Source organism: Narcine bancroftii, chromosome 7 (assembly GCF_036971445.1).
Source record: "Narcine bancroftii isolate sNarBan1 chromosome 7, sNarBan1.hap1, whole genome shotgun sequence".
Lineage (NCBI taxonomy): Eukaryota > Metazoa > Chordata > Chondrichthyes > Torpediniformes > Narcinidae > Narcine > Narcine bancroftii.
Genome location: NC_091475.1, coordinates 29,099,681 through 29,118,081, shown reverse-complemented (window position 1 = coordinate 29,118,081; position 18,401 = coordinate 29,099,681). Strand labels below are relative to the sequence as shown.

General features: G+C 37.4%; 2 protein-coding genes across 3 annotated transcripts in view; one reads left to right on the top strand and one right to left on the bottom strand.

Moving 5' to 3' along the window:
* kdm6a (lysine (K)-specific demethylase 6A) overlaps positions 1-18,401 on the top strand; it is a 317,187-nt gene that overhangs the window by 85,767 nt on the left and 213,019 nt on the right. The window contains exon 1 of one of the 2 annotated variants that reach the window (XM_069889290.1): positions 13,348-13,487. The exons of the other annotated variant lie outside the window; for it this stretch is intronic. The gene's annotated coding sequence lies outside the window, so the exon portion shown is untranslated. Of the gene's footprint in view, positions 1-13,347; positions 13,488-18,401 lie in introns of those variants that run through there. 2 annotated transcript variants of the gene reach the window in all.
* Positions 763-13,814, bottom strand: fundc1 (FUN14 domain containing 1). Its single transcript, XM_069889304.1, has 5 exons — positions 13,630-13,814; positions 11,154-11,310; positions 8,499-8,574; positions 3,944-4,072; positions 763-1,205 (listed from the first exon to the last, which is right to left on the bottom strand). The coding sequence occupies exons 1-5, from the start codon at positions 13,799-13,801 to the stop codon at positions 1,128-1,130; spliced, it is 612 nt and encodes a 203-aa protein (XP_069745405.1). The 5' UTR covers positions 13,802-13,814; the 3' UTR covers positions 763-1,127.

Sequence of the window (18,401 nt, the reverse complement as noted above, 5' to 3'; positions counted from 1 at the left end):
GCGGGCTCCTTCTCGGTAGTAAAGGGGAGCCTGCTCCATCTTGGACCAACCGCGTGTGGCAGCGCTTCAACCCGTTTACTCGCGCGGTCGCTCAACCTGCTACAATGGCTATATATATATATATATAAAAAATATGACTTTACCTTGTTCTCAATAGAACTGGTCTAGAGAATTCGTGAATAAATAATATCTTTGATGAGGTCAGTGTATAACTTGAAATCTAATTATTATTTTGTCTACGTGAAGTTCCATAAGCATATAATTTTAAATGCTCAGGACAAGTGCCTTTTGCAATTTGAAGAAAAATAGATTGAGAATCACAATCAAGTCCTCTAGCCAATCTATACCATAGTGATTGATTCCTTCCTAACTTGTCTTGCAACTTGTCTATTGATTGTGTACTATCCTATAGTACAGCTACTAGATTAAAAATAATTTACTCTGATAAATCCAAATCAGCTGGATGAAAAATACAAAAATTACTGCTCATGAAAGCTGTGACAATGGCAACTAACATGTAATAACCAACAAAGTTAAATTGATCATCTCATATTTAGCAACAAAAGCTTGAGCAGCCACACACCTTAATTATATTTTGCTAAGGAGCATTTTAGAATACAGCTGGTTAGACAGGAAGAGTACAAGCAAAAAGAAATGTACTAAATGATTTGTTTCAATTGTGAAATTTTAATGCAGCTTTTAATAATAATAAAAATAAGTGAATTTGCATTATGTTGAGATATAATAAAGCCTCAGACTAAATTAGATGTAATAAGCTTTTTATATACAAATTATTAGTCATTTTAAATATTGCATAAAAAGTCGAAACAAGAAAAAGTACAACATTTTTGGCCTGCAAAGAAGTTTACAGCATAAACTGATTGTACATGACAAAAATATACAATTAAAAACAACACAAATTATGAAAAAAATTAATTCAATTAACGAAAATTACAAGTGCAGGTTTTTTTTGACCTTTCTAATATTTAATTGTTTGGCTTGAACACAATGTGCCTTTAATGTCTTTAGGAGGCTGCGATACTGGTGTGCTAATATTGTTGGTTTGATGCAGTACATTTTCAGAACCAAACTTTGTTTTGTCTTGATTGTTTCAAGGTCAAAAATTCCTAGGAAGCCAGTCCCAATAAAAATCCCCCCACAAAACCACTTGTCAACACGATATTCTTCTTTACAAATTCAGCTGACTGTGGGGGGAAAATAATCAAGTCAAGAGATTTAACTTGAGAGATTTTCTTTTTAACAATGCAATATTACTACTATTTTATGGCATTTAAAGAAATTATATTCAATTATAATTTTGCATTACTCAGAAAAAGCACATACTGATAAAACTAGATGAATGCCAAATTATGCTTTGGCATTAGTTATCCAGAGCTTTGGTTTAAAGAAACACATGTCCACAGCTTTTGGCTACATCAAAGAATATACTTTTAAAACTAGGCCAACTTGCTGAAAAGATTAGCAAGATCAAAATAGGTATAGTTTCTTGAAGTATTGGATTGCACTTAAAGTAGGAAAATTATAAACAATGTATCATTAAAATAAAATTTTATGAATAATTGTAGTCAATTCAATCATCTAAAATAATTGGATCTTTCCATGCTTTTTAAATGTAACAAAAATGAACTACATTTGAACATTCTGACAGTAAACCCTTCATCTGAATAAATTTTGAGAATTTTCAATTTATATCATTAATGTTCAAATAACATCTTTTCAATCTCCACATTCCTCAGATCTGGATTCTCAGAAATCCCAAATGTTCTTAACTTCATTGATAAGTAACCAGATGGCATGTTAATTAACTTACCGGTAATTACAATGACTCAAACATATTAAGGGGAGAGGAGCAAGTATCCATGCATGTATGTCTGTTTTTAGGGATAGGGAGGTTGGAAAGAGAGTGATGATTTTGGAAGAGATCAGAATGCACTTTGGATGGACTACTGGATGCACTAGAAGCAATGCATCCCTTTCTTGCAGCTTCGACACCAAGAACAACATTAAGAATACAGATATCTCCAAGTCAAACACCCTTATAGACTTCCTGTTGGTAGATAGGGTGTCATGGATTTTTATAGATTTGTGAAGGATCTGATTGATATTATTGGTTTGGACTGATTTAAAAAAAAATATATAGGTACAAATTTTGTGCACAGTTATGGTTACCCAACTATAGGATTGTTAGGATCAAGCTGGAAAAGATACACAAAGATGTGAAGGGGACTAGAGAGGTTGAATTACTAAAGAGGGGCTGGATAGGCTGGGACTTTTCATCCTGGGGTACATGAATATTTCTATAAAGGTAAATAAAATCATGAGGACATAGATAAGATCAACAGTCATAGTCTTCTTCCCAGATAGGATATCTAAAACTGGAGAACACATTTAAAATGAGAAGGGAAAGATTTAAAAGGGATTTGAGGGGCAAGTTTTTCCACATGGAGAGGGGTAGGTATGTTTAATAAGTTGCCAGAAGAAGCAGTAGAGATAGATACAATTGTAATTTAAAAAAAAATTTAGACAAGAATATGGATAAGAATGGTTTAGAGAGATGTGGACTAATCATCTTAAAGACTACAGATGCTGGAATTGAGAGAGCGAAGAGAAGCTAGAGGGACTCAGCAGGTCAGGCAGCATCCATGGATAGAAATGGTCAGTCAATATTTCATGTTGGGGTCCTTTTTTGAGACTTAATTGAGAAAGGGAAATATCAAGGACACAAACTCTAGGAAAAGGGTAGAGGGGCTTGGATGGAGTCAAGAGGTGATTGGGTAATGGACAGAAGGTGGGAAAGGTGGAGAGACAAGTTAGGGTTGAAATCACAGAGGGGTTGGGGGAGAGATTGGAGAGAAAAGTGAGAGCGGCAGCAGGTAAAGGAGAGATGAGAAAAGTAAATGTTCACACCATTATGTTTAAACGGTCTCTAGGTAGAATAAATGTTCCTCCTCAAGTTTACATTTGTCCTCATGCTGGCAATGGATGAGGCCAAGGACAGAGATGTCTGAGAATAGTGAGAAGAATAAAAATGGCTAGCAACCAGTTCAAGCTTGGACCTAAAAATAGAGCACGAGACTACAGGAGCTCAGCAACGTACTCACCCAGTCTACAATTGGGTTTCACTGATGTTGAAGAGGCCACACTACGTGTACCAACTGAGTAGATTAGTTTGGATAAGATGCATGTAAAATTTACCTCTCCAGTCTGTTTATGGTCATGGATAAAGGTGAGGGTTGAGATCACTTTCTATAGTTAAAGTTGGAAGTACCCATGGGAGGATGGATGAGAAATAAAGAGTGGATCAGGGAGTCACAAACAGGTTGATCCTTCCTGCTTTTTGCGGACATCAGTCTCTCTATGATACCCTGTTCCGCTGATCTAATCTCATGTTTTATGTAAGCCATCAAACAGATGGAGTGGAGAATAAAACAAGGTCCATTGGCCTAAAAAAAGGAATGGCATACTCTCACATCTAGTTGGGAATGACAGTGGACAACAGGGAAAAGGCTCCATGAATATTGCCATCCTTGATTACGAGAAGCTCAACTCAACTGCAATAAGAAAAGATTTTGTCTGAAAGAGGAAAAGAGATGAAGCGAGGATAAATATACACAAACTGGATTTACAATATGTGGAGAGGACAATTATTAAATGATCTCCACGACATTTGGAGAATTTGAAGAGTTTGCTGTTTTCAGTTTAAGGAATGTTGTTGGAATTGTCAAGAGAAAGGTTTCAGATTCAACCCCTGGTAAATTAGCCAATCTCATTTGTGACATTGATGATGAGGCAAGAACATAGTGGAATCAATAAATCACATGGAAGAAAATTTAGCAGTGGGATGGGAGGAGGGGTTGCTATTGAAATTCAACTGAAGTTACTACTTGATCAGAAAATGCTAATTAACACCAATTCTTCTCACCTCTTCAATTAAGGTGTTGATTTCAGGAGCGGCTTTGTTTGCTTTTTTGCTCAATTGTCGTTTGGCTTTATTTACATCTTTTTCAACTCTTTTCCAATCAATTTTAATGTAGCCACTGTGATTTGCAACCTTAAGAAAAGATATGCATTAATGAATAAAAATTCAGCTAATCCTTTAATTATTTTTAAATGTTCCTGAGCATTGGCGTACCTATGTCCAAAAATGCCCCTACTATTGTGGAAAATCAGACTGCTTGTTATAGAGTTGTTTTGTAATTTCTACTGATAATTTGGATCAAGCAATATTGATTTAAGAGAGTTGCATTAGTGTCTGTTATGTTATCTTTCCAAAAAAAAGATTCTTTGGAAATTAATCAATATTGAAATAAAATAAGATGAAAATGTACCTTTCTCAAAATGTCTTGCAATTTTATGTACTGTAATGATGTAATCCCTTTTGACTATTGTTCCCACAACCTATTAAGTGATGGGAAACCACCTCACTTCATCCATCAGATTATCTGTTCCTGGATTTTCAATGTCGTTTGAAACACAAAAGTCCGCAGATGCTGTTATTGTAGTAAAAACACTTAGAAATGCTGGGGGAATGCAACCGGTCTCGCAGCGACAACAAGAGATAAAGATATATCACCGCTATTTCAGACCTGAGCCCTTCTTCAAGGAATAAGCAAAGAACAGGAAGACATAAGAATAAAGAGACTGAAGACTGGCCCCTGTGGGTCGCTGGATTCAGAGTGAAAGTTCATGCTGGAGACTCGGTCCTGTAGGTCGCCGGGAACAAGGTGGAGACCCATGTCAGGAGCTCAGGTCTGTAAGCTGCCAGGCCAGTTTTCAGTCTTTTTATTCTTAAGCCTTTCCATTCTTTGTTTATTCCTTGAAGGGCTCAAGGCCCATTGGTAATATATCTTTACCTCCTATGGATGCTGCAAGACCAGCTGAGTTTCTCCAACATTTCTGGGTGTTTTCAATGTCGTTTGCTGTTTAAATTGATACATTCAATACAAAATCTCCAGTATCACAAAGATACCTCTAATAGATTAGAATCATAAAATTGTTACAGGGGACTATTTACTGTATTCTTTGGCTGGCACCTAGAAGAGAGATTCAGTAAGTCATATTCTACTGTTCTTTCCTGAAGCCTTGCAATTGTTTTCCTTTGTGTTTACCCAATTAACTTTTTTGGAATCTCGGATTCCGTTTCAACACATTTTGTGAGTTTCAGATTATAATCACCTCAATCCTCACAACCCCCTTACATCCTTTGGTCCTTGAACAACCCATCAATGAGAACAGTTTCTACTTTTATTCACTTGCCAGAACCTTGTAATCATTATTAAGTATTCTCTTGACATTTCCCTTCCAATAACACTCTCCCAAGGAGAAAATGAGAACAATCCAGATTCTCAAATTTGTTTGTGTAGCTGAAATCACCCATTAGATTTTTATTTTCACACCCTCTCAAGTGTTGTGTAAAATTTCAACACAACTTCCCTGCTTTTCCAGTATGGTTCTGTTTATGAAGCCTTGCATTTTATATAGTTTACCAACTGCTCTCTTAAATGTAACCACTAAGTTCAAGTTTATTATCATTCAATTGTTACAAGTACAACTAGGCGAAACATTTTTTTTTGTCCTCGGTCTAAAAACATTCAAACACATACTGTATATATTTGTGTAATCATCAATCCTGTGTAATAATCAACCCCACCCCCTTTTTTGACCCAAAAATCACGTTTACTGTATGACCCATGCAAAAGTTGGCCCACCCACCCGGGCTCCCGCTGCCTCAACTGCCTGCCCATTGGTCCTCCCAACTGCCGACCACAGATCCTCGCTCTGGCTGCCTGCCTGCGCACTGAGATGCTCTGACCCCAGATCCTTGCTGCGGCTGCCCACCCATCTGAAATTCCCAATGGCAAATCCATGTCATGGCCACCCACCCACCAGTGCACCTGACACCCTAACCACAGACTCTTTCCTAGGCCATGGCCACCCTTGCCCACTCTTCCAAGCTCCCCTCGTCCCGAATTTGAACTTACCATCCAGTCTCGCCCATCCAAGCTCCTGTCCCCCAGAACACAAACTCACCATCTGGTCCTGGCCACCTGAGCTCCCAATGCAGGTATTTACCATTTTCAAAACTGTGACCTGTGTAAAAGTTGAGCCCCCCCCATATATGACCCAAAAAATTGGTCCAATAAATTTGACTACTACATGAGTATATATGGCGTACAGACAGTGCACACATGTTTACAAGCGAGTTATATGCAGTACATATATAAAAATAAATAAATATTGTTAAATAAATAGTAGAGTTCGGAGGGATTGTATCAGTCATTCATCAATCTCACTGCCTGTAAGAAAAATGCTGGTTCTCAGCTTGGTGGTTCTGGCTCTGATCCTTCTGCATCTTTCCCAATGTTTTTCATAGGAAGATGCTGTGTGCAGGGTGATAGGGGTCTTTAACAATTTTGTGAGCCCTCTTCCGACAACGATCCCGGTAAATCATGTTGGTGGTGGGAGGTATGGTCCTGCAGAATGATCTCTTATCCAATGCACTACAGCAACCACGCCACACTGTAATGAAGCCTGCCTGAATGCTCTTGATAGAGCTCCTGCAGAAAGTTGACAGGATGGTGGCCAGTAGCCTTGTTTGCCTCAGTCTTGTCAGGATGTGCAATCTATGTTGCATCTTCCTGATAAGTGAGAAGATGTGTGTACAGGATACTGTGTGTCACAACTTAAGTGGACTCCAAGTGGACAAATTGTCTCAGACTTTCAAAGATTTATGCAACACCTGTTCCTGTATAACCTTTAGAATCTAGCCATTTAGTCTTTCTATCCAAATGAAATATTTTGGACTCCCTTGTGTCAAATATCATACATCTTTTGTATGCCCATTATGTAAACTGATGCCCTCTTGCAGTTTGTCAACCACACCATATTTGGGGTCATCTGCAAATTTCATAATTTTACTTCCACCTATAATCAAGTTATATCAAAAACCAATGACACTGGCATCAACTGCTGGAGCATATTATCATCTACCAGTAATATAAAACCATTTAGCACTGCTATTTCTGTTCTAAAAGTGTAATCTATGCTGCAACTGGCTGTTTTATTTTTATTTTGTTAACTCAGCTTTGCATTGTATTTTATCAAATGACATCTGAAAATCTAAATGCATTCTCTTTTATTTATCTCATGTTACCTCAACTATAACAAAATTCTATCAGGTTAGTAAAACACAATTTTCTTCTAACAAATCTTGCTGGTTTTCATGTACTAAAACTAATCTAAGCGATTTAATAAAAAAAAATCTTCCCCTCCATAGAGTGATGGCTGAGTGGAATGATATACTGGAAGAGGTAGTTGCGGCAGGGTCAATCATCATTTAAGAGGAGGCTAGATGAGTACATCGATGGTAGGGGGTTAGAGGGTCATGGGCATGGGTAGGTGGAACTAGTGGAGTTTCATGAAAATCGATGCGGACTAGAGGGCCGACGTGGCCTGTTTCCGTACTGTAATTGTTATATGAACAACAGCCTAAAGATGTCAATCTTATCGTACTTTGTTGATAGATGTCACATTTGCCACTGGAAAATTATGGAAAACCCTTTTGCATTCATTACCTCAAATTCCCCCAACAACCTCAGATGCCAGGTTAAGTGACTAAATTTAAGGATTGCAAATATTTTTCTCATAGTCCCTTCTTGATAATATTTTACTCATTTGTTATTTTGCTTCCCTAATTTCAACTGAGATTTTTTTTCCCCAGAGTACATTCTTTCTTGGCAAAGGCATACAAAATATTCACTAAGTTCCAATTTTAAATGTCAAATTTATGATTTTTAAGATAGGAAATTTAAAATAGCCGTTTAAAAACAATGGGCTTGGTCTTGGGATTACCAACATTTTGTTTGTAAAACATTAATGATGGTATTTTGAGATCTCTGATCAACCTTGTCTTACAACAAAGAGAGCTTCCAAGTAGTTCTTTCCAGTACAGTACTATGGAACACTCCTGTACACTTCTAAGCTGCTTTTGTTAACATAATTTGTTTGGATCAGTGGAGATTGGTTAACTTCAAAGTTTGAATTACCTTTGGCATTAACTAAATTCACGTCACCTCCTTCTGCTGCAAAGAGTTATGCAAACCAAACTAGAATTAGAATCATTTTAATGATCTCACTTGTGTTGGTTGACATTATATCTGGATTACATTTTCCTTTCACTTACCACATATTTTCAGGATCAATAAAGCTTGTGAGAAAATGAACATCCAACCTGTGAAGCAAATCATTAAATGAAAAATGGATATCTCCCCTGATAAAATGTTGCCTTAATTTGAACAAATCTAAAATAGAATCCCAAATGTTTCTTTTGTTTTAAGCTACTCTGGTTTGGTTGTTGTGTTATTTACCAGCCTCTATATTACTGACTTTAAGGCAGTTCCATAATAATAACAACATTCTAATTCTAACCTGTCCACCAACATACACAAAAATTAAATTAATTCATATGAAGTATTTACTTGCATCAAAAGGAATCCACCTCCAATGGCAGTAGCTGCTAACTTTCCAATCTTCTGAAATACAAAGCCTGCACACCTGAATATTAAGAAAAACAAAAGCACAAAATGTACATTTTAGATTAGGCTCATTTTATTTCAATAAGAAACATTATTTGGTTTGGTACTATTAGAAGGTCAGTGAAATGACCTTAAGTACTGTTTTTCCATGACCAGATACTGCTGCCCTGCTGAGTGTTGCCTGCACTTGTGTTTATTTCTAATGTTCAGCATTTTGTTCTTGGATATGAAGAAGTAACACCACCTGACAATCTTTGCAAGTTTAATTTCTTCCTATGTTTGAACTATCCTTCCCATGTCAAATTGCAAACAAGCAATCAAAACAAATTATTTGTTAACAAAGCCTAGCCTTAAATATTAGCTCTGCTCTTTTTCATTCATATTTTCCTTTCCCAAGATGATCCCAATTTAGGCCAAATTTTGTACTGATATTAGAATTACATGTCAGCATTCTGAATTTTGCACCATCAATTACAAATAGTTCAGCAAAAGTGTACCCCTTAAAGTTTTATCTCAAGTTGATAGAAATATAGAATTGTAAATAAAGAACTTGTTAGTTCCCTTTATGGGACTTCAAAGCAATCAGATTAATTGACTGAATAAGATCCTCTTAGTTGTATGAAATCTGTGTAGATTTTAAATTAGTGGTCACCCTCATCAATTCAGAAATATCACAGTAGAAATATTCTTTGGACGTTGAGATATATTTCTGGTGCTTTGTGTTGTGACTTTATCTCGTATCAGATCTGGAAGAACAGGAAAGTACAGCCAATGCGATGAACAGGAAAAATATGAATTCCCTTACAATAACACCTTTCATTCTTCTAGGATAAACATAAAAATAGATCTAAAGTTCATGGAAATGATGAGAGATTTTGTTCATGCCAAAGTAAACATCTCTATTAGATTAGATAAAACTTTTGATATTTTTGATATATGTAATTCTAAACATTGGGCTTAAAGGAAGATAACTTATGAAATGTGTAATTTAACCAAGGATGCTAATTAGTTGCAAGTCAAAATAACAATATGCATGAATGCATTCCATTAATAACTAATAGAAACATGCAATATTTATTCTGGCAGTTAAGACAGCAGACTGTTCCTTAAACTATTCCTTAAGAACCAGTAACTGGATTTTTAAAAATATAACATAACTGCTTCTAATTGTAAGAGAACAACAGATGAACCTTATGGAAGAGTTTTCTATGTAAAAGTGCATGGCTAAGACCATGCATTTGAAACAAAAAAACAAAAAAAAATACAAAAGTCAAGAGACAATTTTTCTCAAGCAAAATATTTCAGTAACAGTTGGGTCTAGAGTAGTGTTCCTCAACCTTTTTTCTTTCCCCTCCATAAATCTTCGTCCGCGAAGCCAAGCCAAAGATGTGAGTAGAAAGAAAAAGGTTGAGAACCACTTCTTTACAGTCATACAGCAAGGAAAGGCCCTTCAGCCCAACATCATGATGACCAAATTGGCATTCTGGGCTATTCCCATTTGACTGCATTTGGTGCATATTTCTTCCAAGCTCTATCCATAAATTTTTCCAAATGTCTTGAATGTTGTGAGTTTAGTAGTTTCTCTCTTCCAGATATGGACCACCTTTGGAGTGTAAAAGTTGTCTCAGGTGCCTCTTAAAATTTCTCCCCTCTCACCTTAAATTTATGCCTTTTCGATCTGGAATCATCTACCCCGGGAGAAAAAAAAAGACTGTGAACCTTCACTTTATCCATGCCCATCATGATTTTATAAACCCCTAACAAAAATAAGCCTCCTACATTTTAGGAAATGAAGACCTAGCCTATCCAACCTCTTCCTATAGCTCAAAGACTCTCATCCCAGCAACATCCTAGTGAATTTCCTCTGCATCCCTTCCAATTTATTGATGTCCTTCCTATAGCTGGGTGACCAGAACTGTGCGCAGTATGTGAAGTGAGGTCTCACCAATACATTGTACAGCTGAATCATAAGATTGCAAAATTTGAAAGCAAGTATGCCAAATGTGTTCCTCACCACTTTCATAGAACTATCCACCAATCATGCAATGTCAAACTGAAACAAGAAAAAATGAAATAAAAGATCACTGATTTACTCAGCTGCTCTGGATATTTTTTTCAGATATCAGATTTATTGTCAAGAGAACATACGTGAGATCACATACAACCCTGAAATTCTTTTTCCTGCGGGCGAAGCAGAATTACCACTTATTGGTAGTACAAAAAACTGTACACAATGTACATATTTAAACAAATAAAGAGCTGAAAACAAATAATGAATGCAAACAAACTGACTGTGCAAGATAGAGACAATAAAAAAACTCATTTAAACTCATGAAACAAAAACAGAAATAACTGAAACATCTCAGCAGGCCAGGCAGCATCTGTACAAAGGGAAACAGTTAACATTTCAGGTTTCAGAGCCTTGATTAGATTCTTCTGCTATACTGTTTTAAAATTAACTGTATAAAGCAATGCTCGAGAACTGTTTTTGGTTGAAGCATTTACACATTCCAAAGCTTTTCTTTCTCCAAATCTGCACACATGCAGAAGAAGAAGAAAAACATATTAAAGTTGACACTTTCATTGCAGAATACTCACCAGCCTGTTACACCGCCCATCATTAAGTGAGTAGCTACAGAATATTTCTCAGCAACTGGACCTGAATTCTGCCTGAAAACACGACCCCACCATTCGTACTGTCCTGAATACTCCCTCAGATCTATTACCTCATAGGATCCATCATCACTATTTTCATCTAAAGAGAGAAAAGAACAAAACTATTTAATTTTTCTGCTACACAGCAGAAAATGTCTTACAAGTTGGTTTGAGGAAAAAAAAGTTAAAGGTTAGTTCAAAGTTAAAAGTCATGAGCAGTTGATAACTTGGTTCCACCTTGAATAGGTATTGGGTCTGCATAAAAAGGAGGGAAGGGTAAAGGTGAGAATCTCTGCCCCATTCTTTTCCCTTACTCCCTTTTGGACATAATTTCTCCTCTTATCTTCCTACTCTTGAAAAAGGGTCCTGGCCCAAAACATTGTCCATTTCTCTCCATGGAGACCACCTGACGTCCCAACTTCCTCTAGCTTCCCATTGTTTATCCAATATTCAATGGTTAAAATTGGTGCTGAAGGCAGAAACCTTCATCATATTGAAAATGTACTCAACTGTACACTTAAAATATTATAACCTGCAAATATGCTCTGCAAGATTAGAGTGAATATCTCCTCTTCTGTTAACATGGACACAATCAGTCATAACTCTCTCTAGATCTGTATCAATTGAGCAAAGCCAAAGGAAGAATACATCTGGTCTCAGTATACAGTACTTGATTGGGAAATGGGATGCTACCTGCTTCTACTGCACTGGTTGATGTGTATTCCAGGGAGTTGTAGGCTGGCTCATAATCCCCACAACTGTGAAATTCTGACAATATGCCACAAAAAATGTGAAATATTTTTTAAAAAAGAGGATAAGTAAAAAGAGTATTGAGCTTAACTGCAAAATTCCCTCATACAAAAAGACAGCATTCAGGGCTAATAGATAAATAATTGCTGTTCGGGAGAAGCAGTTAGCAACTCTAATGCACATATCACAAAATTAATTTCATCTGTTAAAAAAAAGTTAGTGCTGGACATGTAGAGAATATTCAAAATGTTAGTTTATGGCCCAAAACTTAACTGCATTTAATTATTAATGAGAATAATAAAACATTTTCCTCTATAATACGGAAATAATAGTGGTGTGTTAGTTTGCAATACGAGAGTGCATAAAGAGAAGTAAGTAATAAATTGTACTTTTTAACACTACAAAATGACAGACTGATGGCTTTAAAAAAAAAATAAAAGTTAGGTACTCAGAATTACAAAGATCAGGCAGTTTTCTGAGTGTTTTAAAAATATTTAGAGCAAATTGTTATTTCAAGTTTGAGCCGAGCTCAATGGTAATATTTCATTAGGCCCTAAGGTGGGGCATTGCTTTGATATGGTACAGAAGGAGTGGTGTACAATTGGAGGTGTTTTTCAAATTAGAAATTTAACCAATTTATCAGTCAGGTGAATATAATTAAACCTAATTTAATATGTTTTAAATTTTTCTGAAGTCATGCTAATAAATTAAGCTGTTAATTAATATTTTGAGACAATTAGTATCTGCTTGAATTGGTTAATTGAAAAATTGTGTCGTCAAGTTGGGGCTTTAAACATTGCAAAATGTTGCTGTCGCACAGGTTTGACAGATTTGCAGGCATAATATTGAAATTGAATGTGTGGCTTTGTAAAATATTTCAACCTCTTGCCTCTCAAACACATCTTTCTTCTTCCACCTTGAAGTCATGAATTAATTATTAAGCTTGAGCATTTTAATGCTCTTTTGACCAACCTTTGAACAATCATACTCAACAAATTGGAGCCCAAGATCCCCCATATTCTTAATCTTGTTCTCCAATTGAACCAATATAAACTCTAATCATTGTCCTCAATGTCAAGCCACATAAGCACACCATCTCAACTTTCTTCTTTACAAAATCTTATTCATCTCCAATTTTCTTTGAAATATAATAGAATGTCCTTTTAAAGTGCTCTCAGAAATGGCTTTAATAGGCCACTTGTTTAATCAAAGTTACTAAATCAAACGTTACCCTTCAGTTTTTATCTAATTTCTTGTGTGAAATTTTACAGCACCAAGAATACCGTACAAAGGCAAATTGTTACAAATATATTGACAAAACAATCGCCAATTTTGGTTTAAACGTGATGTACATCGTGTTTTCGCAAACTTTCTTACCGATCCCACTTTAATTCTACACGCCTTTTGTTTCTCACTACGTCAATTTTAAAAAATCGAAAACAAAGAAGTACAACTCTAACACACATGCATAAAGAAATATTATGTGGGGATAGACGGGCTCGAAAGCCTTAATATGGTAGCAGAAAGGTACGTCATAGTATTAAACAAACTGAAAATAGACACGCTCCTTCAATCATCGGGTGTGGTAGTATGCTATCGTGCTGCTGCAACTTTTCCGCATTCAATCGAAACATATTTCCCACATAAATCCAGACAAATAAACCATTACCATTGCGACCTTCCTCCATACTGTTGCCAATACGCCTGTCAATTGATACAACTCTACCCCGGAAATACATAGTGAATGACTGATGGTCTGAGGCGGCGCCATGTAAGGGTTGGGTGCCTGTTGTCGGAACGAGGTGGCAGCAAGGCGTTACCTCAAAACTTCCACATATCATAATTGTTTATAATTAAACGCCACATTGTAAATGGAACGAATTCTCGTTCCAATTCTTATGTGGACATCCAAGAAATCACTTATCTATATGGCCGCGTAAATGGAAGAGATCAGACTTTCATATTATGGCCAGTTATTTGACTTTTTGTGACTGCGATTACACCCGAAAATTGGTTGAGATCATCATCGCTATTTAAAAATGGCCACGTTTGTCTTGTCCATACACTGTTTGGGAAGTCCAGCTAATGTGTTGATTGTGTGGGATCACCGATGAGCCTATTCTAGTTAGTGTTGCATCATTGAGATCTCCACATTCTGATGAAATATATCATTACAATCATTTGTGCAATAGTTATTTTAATTTGCTCTATAATCGTGGTACCTCTTCCGTCCAAGTTCTGATAGGTCAGAATAGATGGGAGAATTATTCAACATAAAATTAGGCTAGTCTGAAACACTCGAATTCAAGATTCCTTTGTCATTGTACCCCAAAGTAGGTTTTACTTTTTTCCTCTGGAAATCCACTCAAAGTCCCATTAGTCCTGCACCATAATCAAGACAAGAAGTAAAAGAGACTCCCTTTAGAGTGATGGTACTCAACCTTTCTTCCCCACTCACATACCACCTTAAGTAATCCCTTACTAACCATGGGGCACTTATGATATCCTATGCTGGTCCACTGCAATGGTATCCTACCTAATATAGGATCTGCTTCAAAGTTTCTTCTCAGTGGGGTGGGTGGGGGGTGAGAGTAATGCTGTTCTTTCATCCTGGTACCCTGCTCTGCCACTTCTCAGAGTGATTGCAACCCTCATAAGCAAAGATGCCACCATCTTGAAAAGGGACCTGATCGTTAAAACAAAATTGCTGCCGAACCTATTTTATAGCCAGTTTAAATCTGTATGGGGCCATTGAGCAGGACAGCTGGGCAGCAAGACCCCATTGCAGGACCACTAAAAGCTCCTCCCAAGTCCACATAGTGCTGCTAGCTACATATCCATGAACTTTACTGAACTTCATTCATCTATGCCTCTGACTTGCATTGCTTGTTCTTTGCTTGATGATGCCTCAATTCAAATATCTTTCCAAAAATATCTTTGTCATCACCTTTAATCCCTCCAATAATTTTTCTGAGATCTCAATAATCTTACAATTTCTGAGAATGCATAATCACTCAACTATTGGCAGTCACACCTCCAGTTATATGAACCAAGTTCTGCAATTATTTATCTAAATCTTTGAGCTCTGTATTTTAGGAATATGTTGTTTCCCTTGGCTATGGTATCTCAAAATAAAGGATTAGCTATTTCGGAAGTGAACATGGAGGGGGTTCTGGAAAGGAATTTGGCTATCCACATTATATGGGGTGAGTAACAGGAAAGTTACAGTGAGGTAATACATCAGCCATGATCTTATTGAAAGGCAGTAGGGGGGAGGGGGGGTTTAATGGCCAGCTCCATCTTGTATTTCCTGTGTTCTTATTTCCAGTTAGCAAATGCTTGACCATTTCTCAGAGGAATTTGAATGGCTCAAATGTTATGGGCCCAGAGGACCCCAAAACCCAGTAGCAATAGAAATTCACCAAGACAAATGGTTACTTAAACAAAAGTTGCTTTTAATTATCTTTAAACATGAAAACAGGATCAAACTTTAACTTATTACTATTAACTCCCTAATTCTAAGCGCACATGTATGTAATGTGTGTGTAAGTTCAGAAAAGTTCTTTGATTCACAGTTCAATCTCACTTCCCCAAGTTCACCGGCATCAAGCAATTCTTATATTGTGCACAGAATTGAACATTTATGAATCTTCACCAGGCTTTTGTGCTTGAAAGGTAAATGGTTACCATTCAGAAATGTTCTTGTCAGTTTTCAGAGAGATTTGTTGCTTGTTGAACACCCACAACTGATTCCTTCTGATTAGCCATTTCAGTGTCTTGCCAAAGAAACTTGCCCCATCAGGGTTTTCCTGATGATTACCTCTTTCTTTCAGATCATCAGAGTTCCTTTTCTGTTTCCCTTATTTCAAGTGCCATACAGCCAGCCATCTCCTCTTGTATGGACCACAATGGCTTTGAACAAGCTGAAATAAGAATTCACAACCCATCTTCAAAATGGGGTTTTTCCACAAGCTTGCCAGCTTGTCATGTTGATGCTGCTGCTGAACTGTAGAAATGAATTTTCTTTCTCTCGCTCAGAGAAAACCACATGACCCTCTTAAAACAGCAAACTCCACTCAGACGGCGGCACCAGACCCAATCTTCTGAGCTCGATCATCTGTTGCTTTCCTAAACAGTTATCCATTACTCTACACCATGTCCAATTAACACCTACTTGTGACATCCTTATAGGCATTTTTCAAAGTTTTTGCAAAGGCACCCAGAGCCTGGACTCTGGCTTGAACAGAGCTCCAGCATTTTAAATGAGATCTGTTTTGAAGTGTTTGCATCTTGTGTGTGACCTAACTAAAAACCCCACACAATCAATACAATTAAAAAAATATCTATATACAATATAAAATATAACAATCTGTCACACAAGCATTAAGGGGTCACAGTGTAGTTGTGGTAAAGAATTGTGGGAAGGTCTTTCAGCTGAGAAATCACATCATCTTCTCAATGTTTTCCTATTTTTAAGCAATTATCAAAGATGTACATATCTTACCAAATTGAATTATTTTTGGTGGTCACAAAAACAGTTGACGAGGTGTAATGGAGGATTTAGACCAGCTTATGCAGAAGGGATGCAGTTGCATCAGAAGACATAATCTAATTTACACCATGAGGCCCAGGATGCATATGAATTAGTAGACACATCTAAATTCCACCATGAGGCCCAGAGATGCAGTTGTCTTTTGTTGGTCGCAGACTGTCAGGAGTCCTTGAAGATAATTAAATCAATTATTCAAAGAGATAAGCTATGATTAAATAACTTTTGGGCAATAAAAGCCATGGCTACACTGCTGAAGTGGAAACGTCTCTCAGCAAGAAGAACCTCTAGAGTCCAGCTAACGTCCCGGTCGGGGGAGGTGGAGAAGCTGCTACCGGCGCCCCGACAACCTACTACAAGTGTGCAGTCATTGACTCACTTCAGCAGTTGGGACCAGTCCAGGCGTTGATAAGTATAATTGGGAAGGGCTTGCATATTGTAGTTTGAAATCAGCTTTTGAATTTGTAATAAACATTTGTATAAACTGAACTGCTCTCGGTATGGGTGTCTATATAGTTGATGAGGATAGTTCAGTGGATGTCATCTACATGGACATTAGCAAGGTATTTGACAAGGTCACTTGTGGTAGGCTAATCCAGATGCTACTGTTGCATGGGATCAAGTGAATTGATAATTTGGATTTGGAATTGGCAGGCCCATAGAAAACAGAAGATTGTGGTGTAAAGGTGTTATTCTGGCTGGAGGTCCATGATCAGCTGCATAAGTTCTTGAAAGTGGAGATGCAAGTAGAGAGGGTGATTGTATGCTTTCTTTCATTGGGTGGGACATTGAGTTTGCAAGTAAGGAAATCACACTGCAGCTATTCACATCTTTGGTTAGGCCACAATATGGCAGTTCCAGCTGTCATATTGCATGAAGGATGTGGAAGTTTTGAATGCGGACAGTAGAGATTTACGAGGATGTTGCCTGGCTTAGAGGTCATGAGCTATTAATGAAAGGTTAGACAAATTTGTGTTGCTTTCTCTGGAGCAGAGCCTAAGAAGTGACCTGATACAAGTTTATAAAATATGAGAGGGATACAGAGACAATCAGAACCTTTTTTCCCAGTCCTTGGTACAAAACAAGCAAATACATAACCAGACATAACACACATACAAACAATACATACACAGGACAAGTATTCATACATACAAATAAATAGCATTGCATGATAGGAAAGTCTCAGATGGTTAGTGAGCAGTTCCTATGGTTGTTCAGCATTCTCATTTCCTGTGGAAAGAAGTTGTTTCTCAGCCTGATGCTACTGGCTCTGATCCTCCTGTATCTTTTCCCCAATGAGAGCAGCCGAAATATGCTGTGTGCAGGGTAGAAGGGGAATGTGCGCCCTCTTCAGACAATTATCCCAGTAGATCACATTGATGGGGTGGGAGGAGGAGATACCATTTTTCTGGAGCCACGTACCTCACTATAATGCAGTCAGCCAGGACGCTCTTTACATGGCTCTTGAAGGTTGACATAACGGTGGTCAGTCTTCTCAGAAAGTGCAGCCATTGTCATGCCTTCCTGTGAAGTGAGGATATGTTGTGTGTCCACAATGATAGGTGCCTGAAGAGACTGCCAGTAATGGTGAAAACAGATATAATAGAGGCTGTTATTTAGACATACAAATATGCAGTGGTTTGTGCTTCCTAATTAACTTACATCTCAGTACATTTCAAATAGTGGGAGGTAACCAGAGCCCCCAGTGAAAACTCATGCAGACGTGGAGAAATTTGAACCACAATCCCAGTTGCTCGTGCTTTAAAGGTGTTGCACTAACTGCTATGCCAAGCACACTGCCCCTTTTTAAACCATGATGTTGCTGGAAGCCTGCAGAATAGATGCTCAAGGTGTCATAAGGAAGAGTGGGGAATAAACAGCATTTTCAGGTT

Bases quoted from the DNA above. Each gene is read 5' to 3' on its own strand.
- fundc1 (XM_069889304.1), bottom strand. From the start codon at position 13,801: ATGATATGTGGAAGTTTTGAGGTAACGCCTTGCTGCCACCTCGTTCCG. The intron at 11,311-13,629 runs GTAATGGTTTAT...TTCTCTCTTTAG, and splicing joins TATGGAGGAAGGTCGCAATG to ATGAAAATAGTGATGATGGA. The intron at 8,575-11,153 runs GTGAGTATTCTG...CTTAATATTCAG, and splicing joins ATGGGCGGTGTAACAGGCTG to GTGTGCAGGCTTTGTATTTC.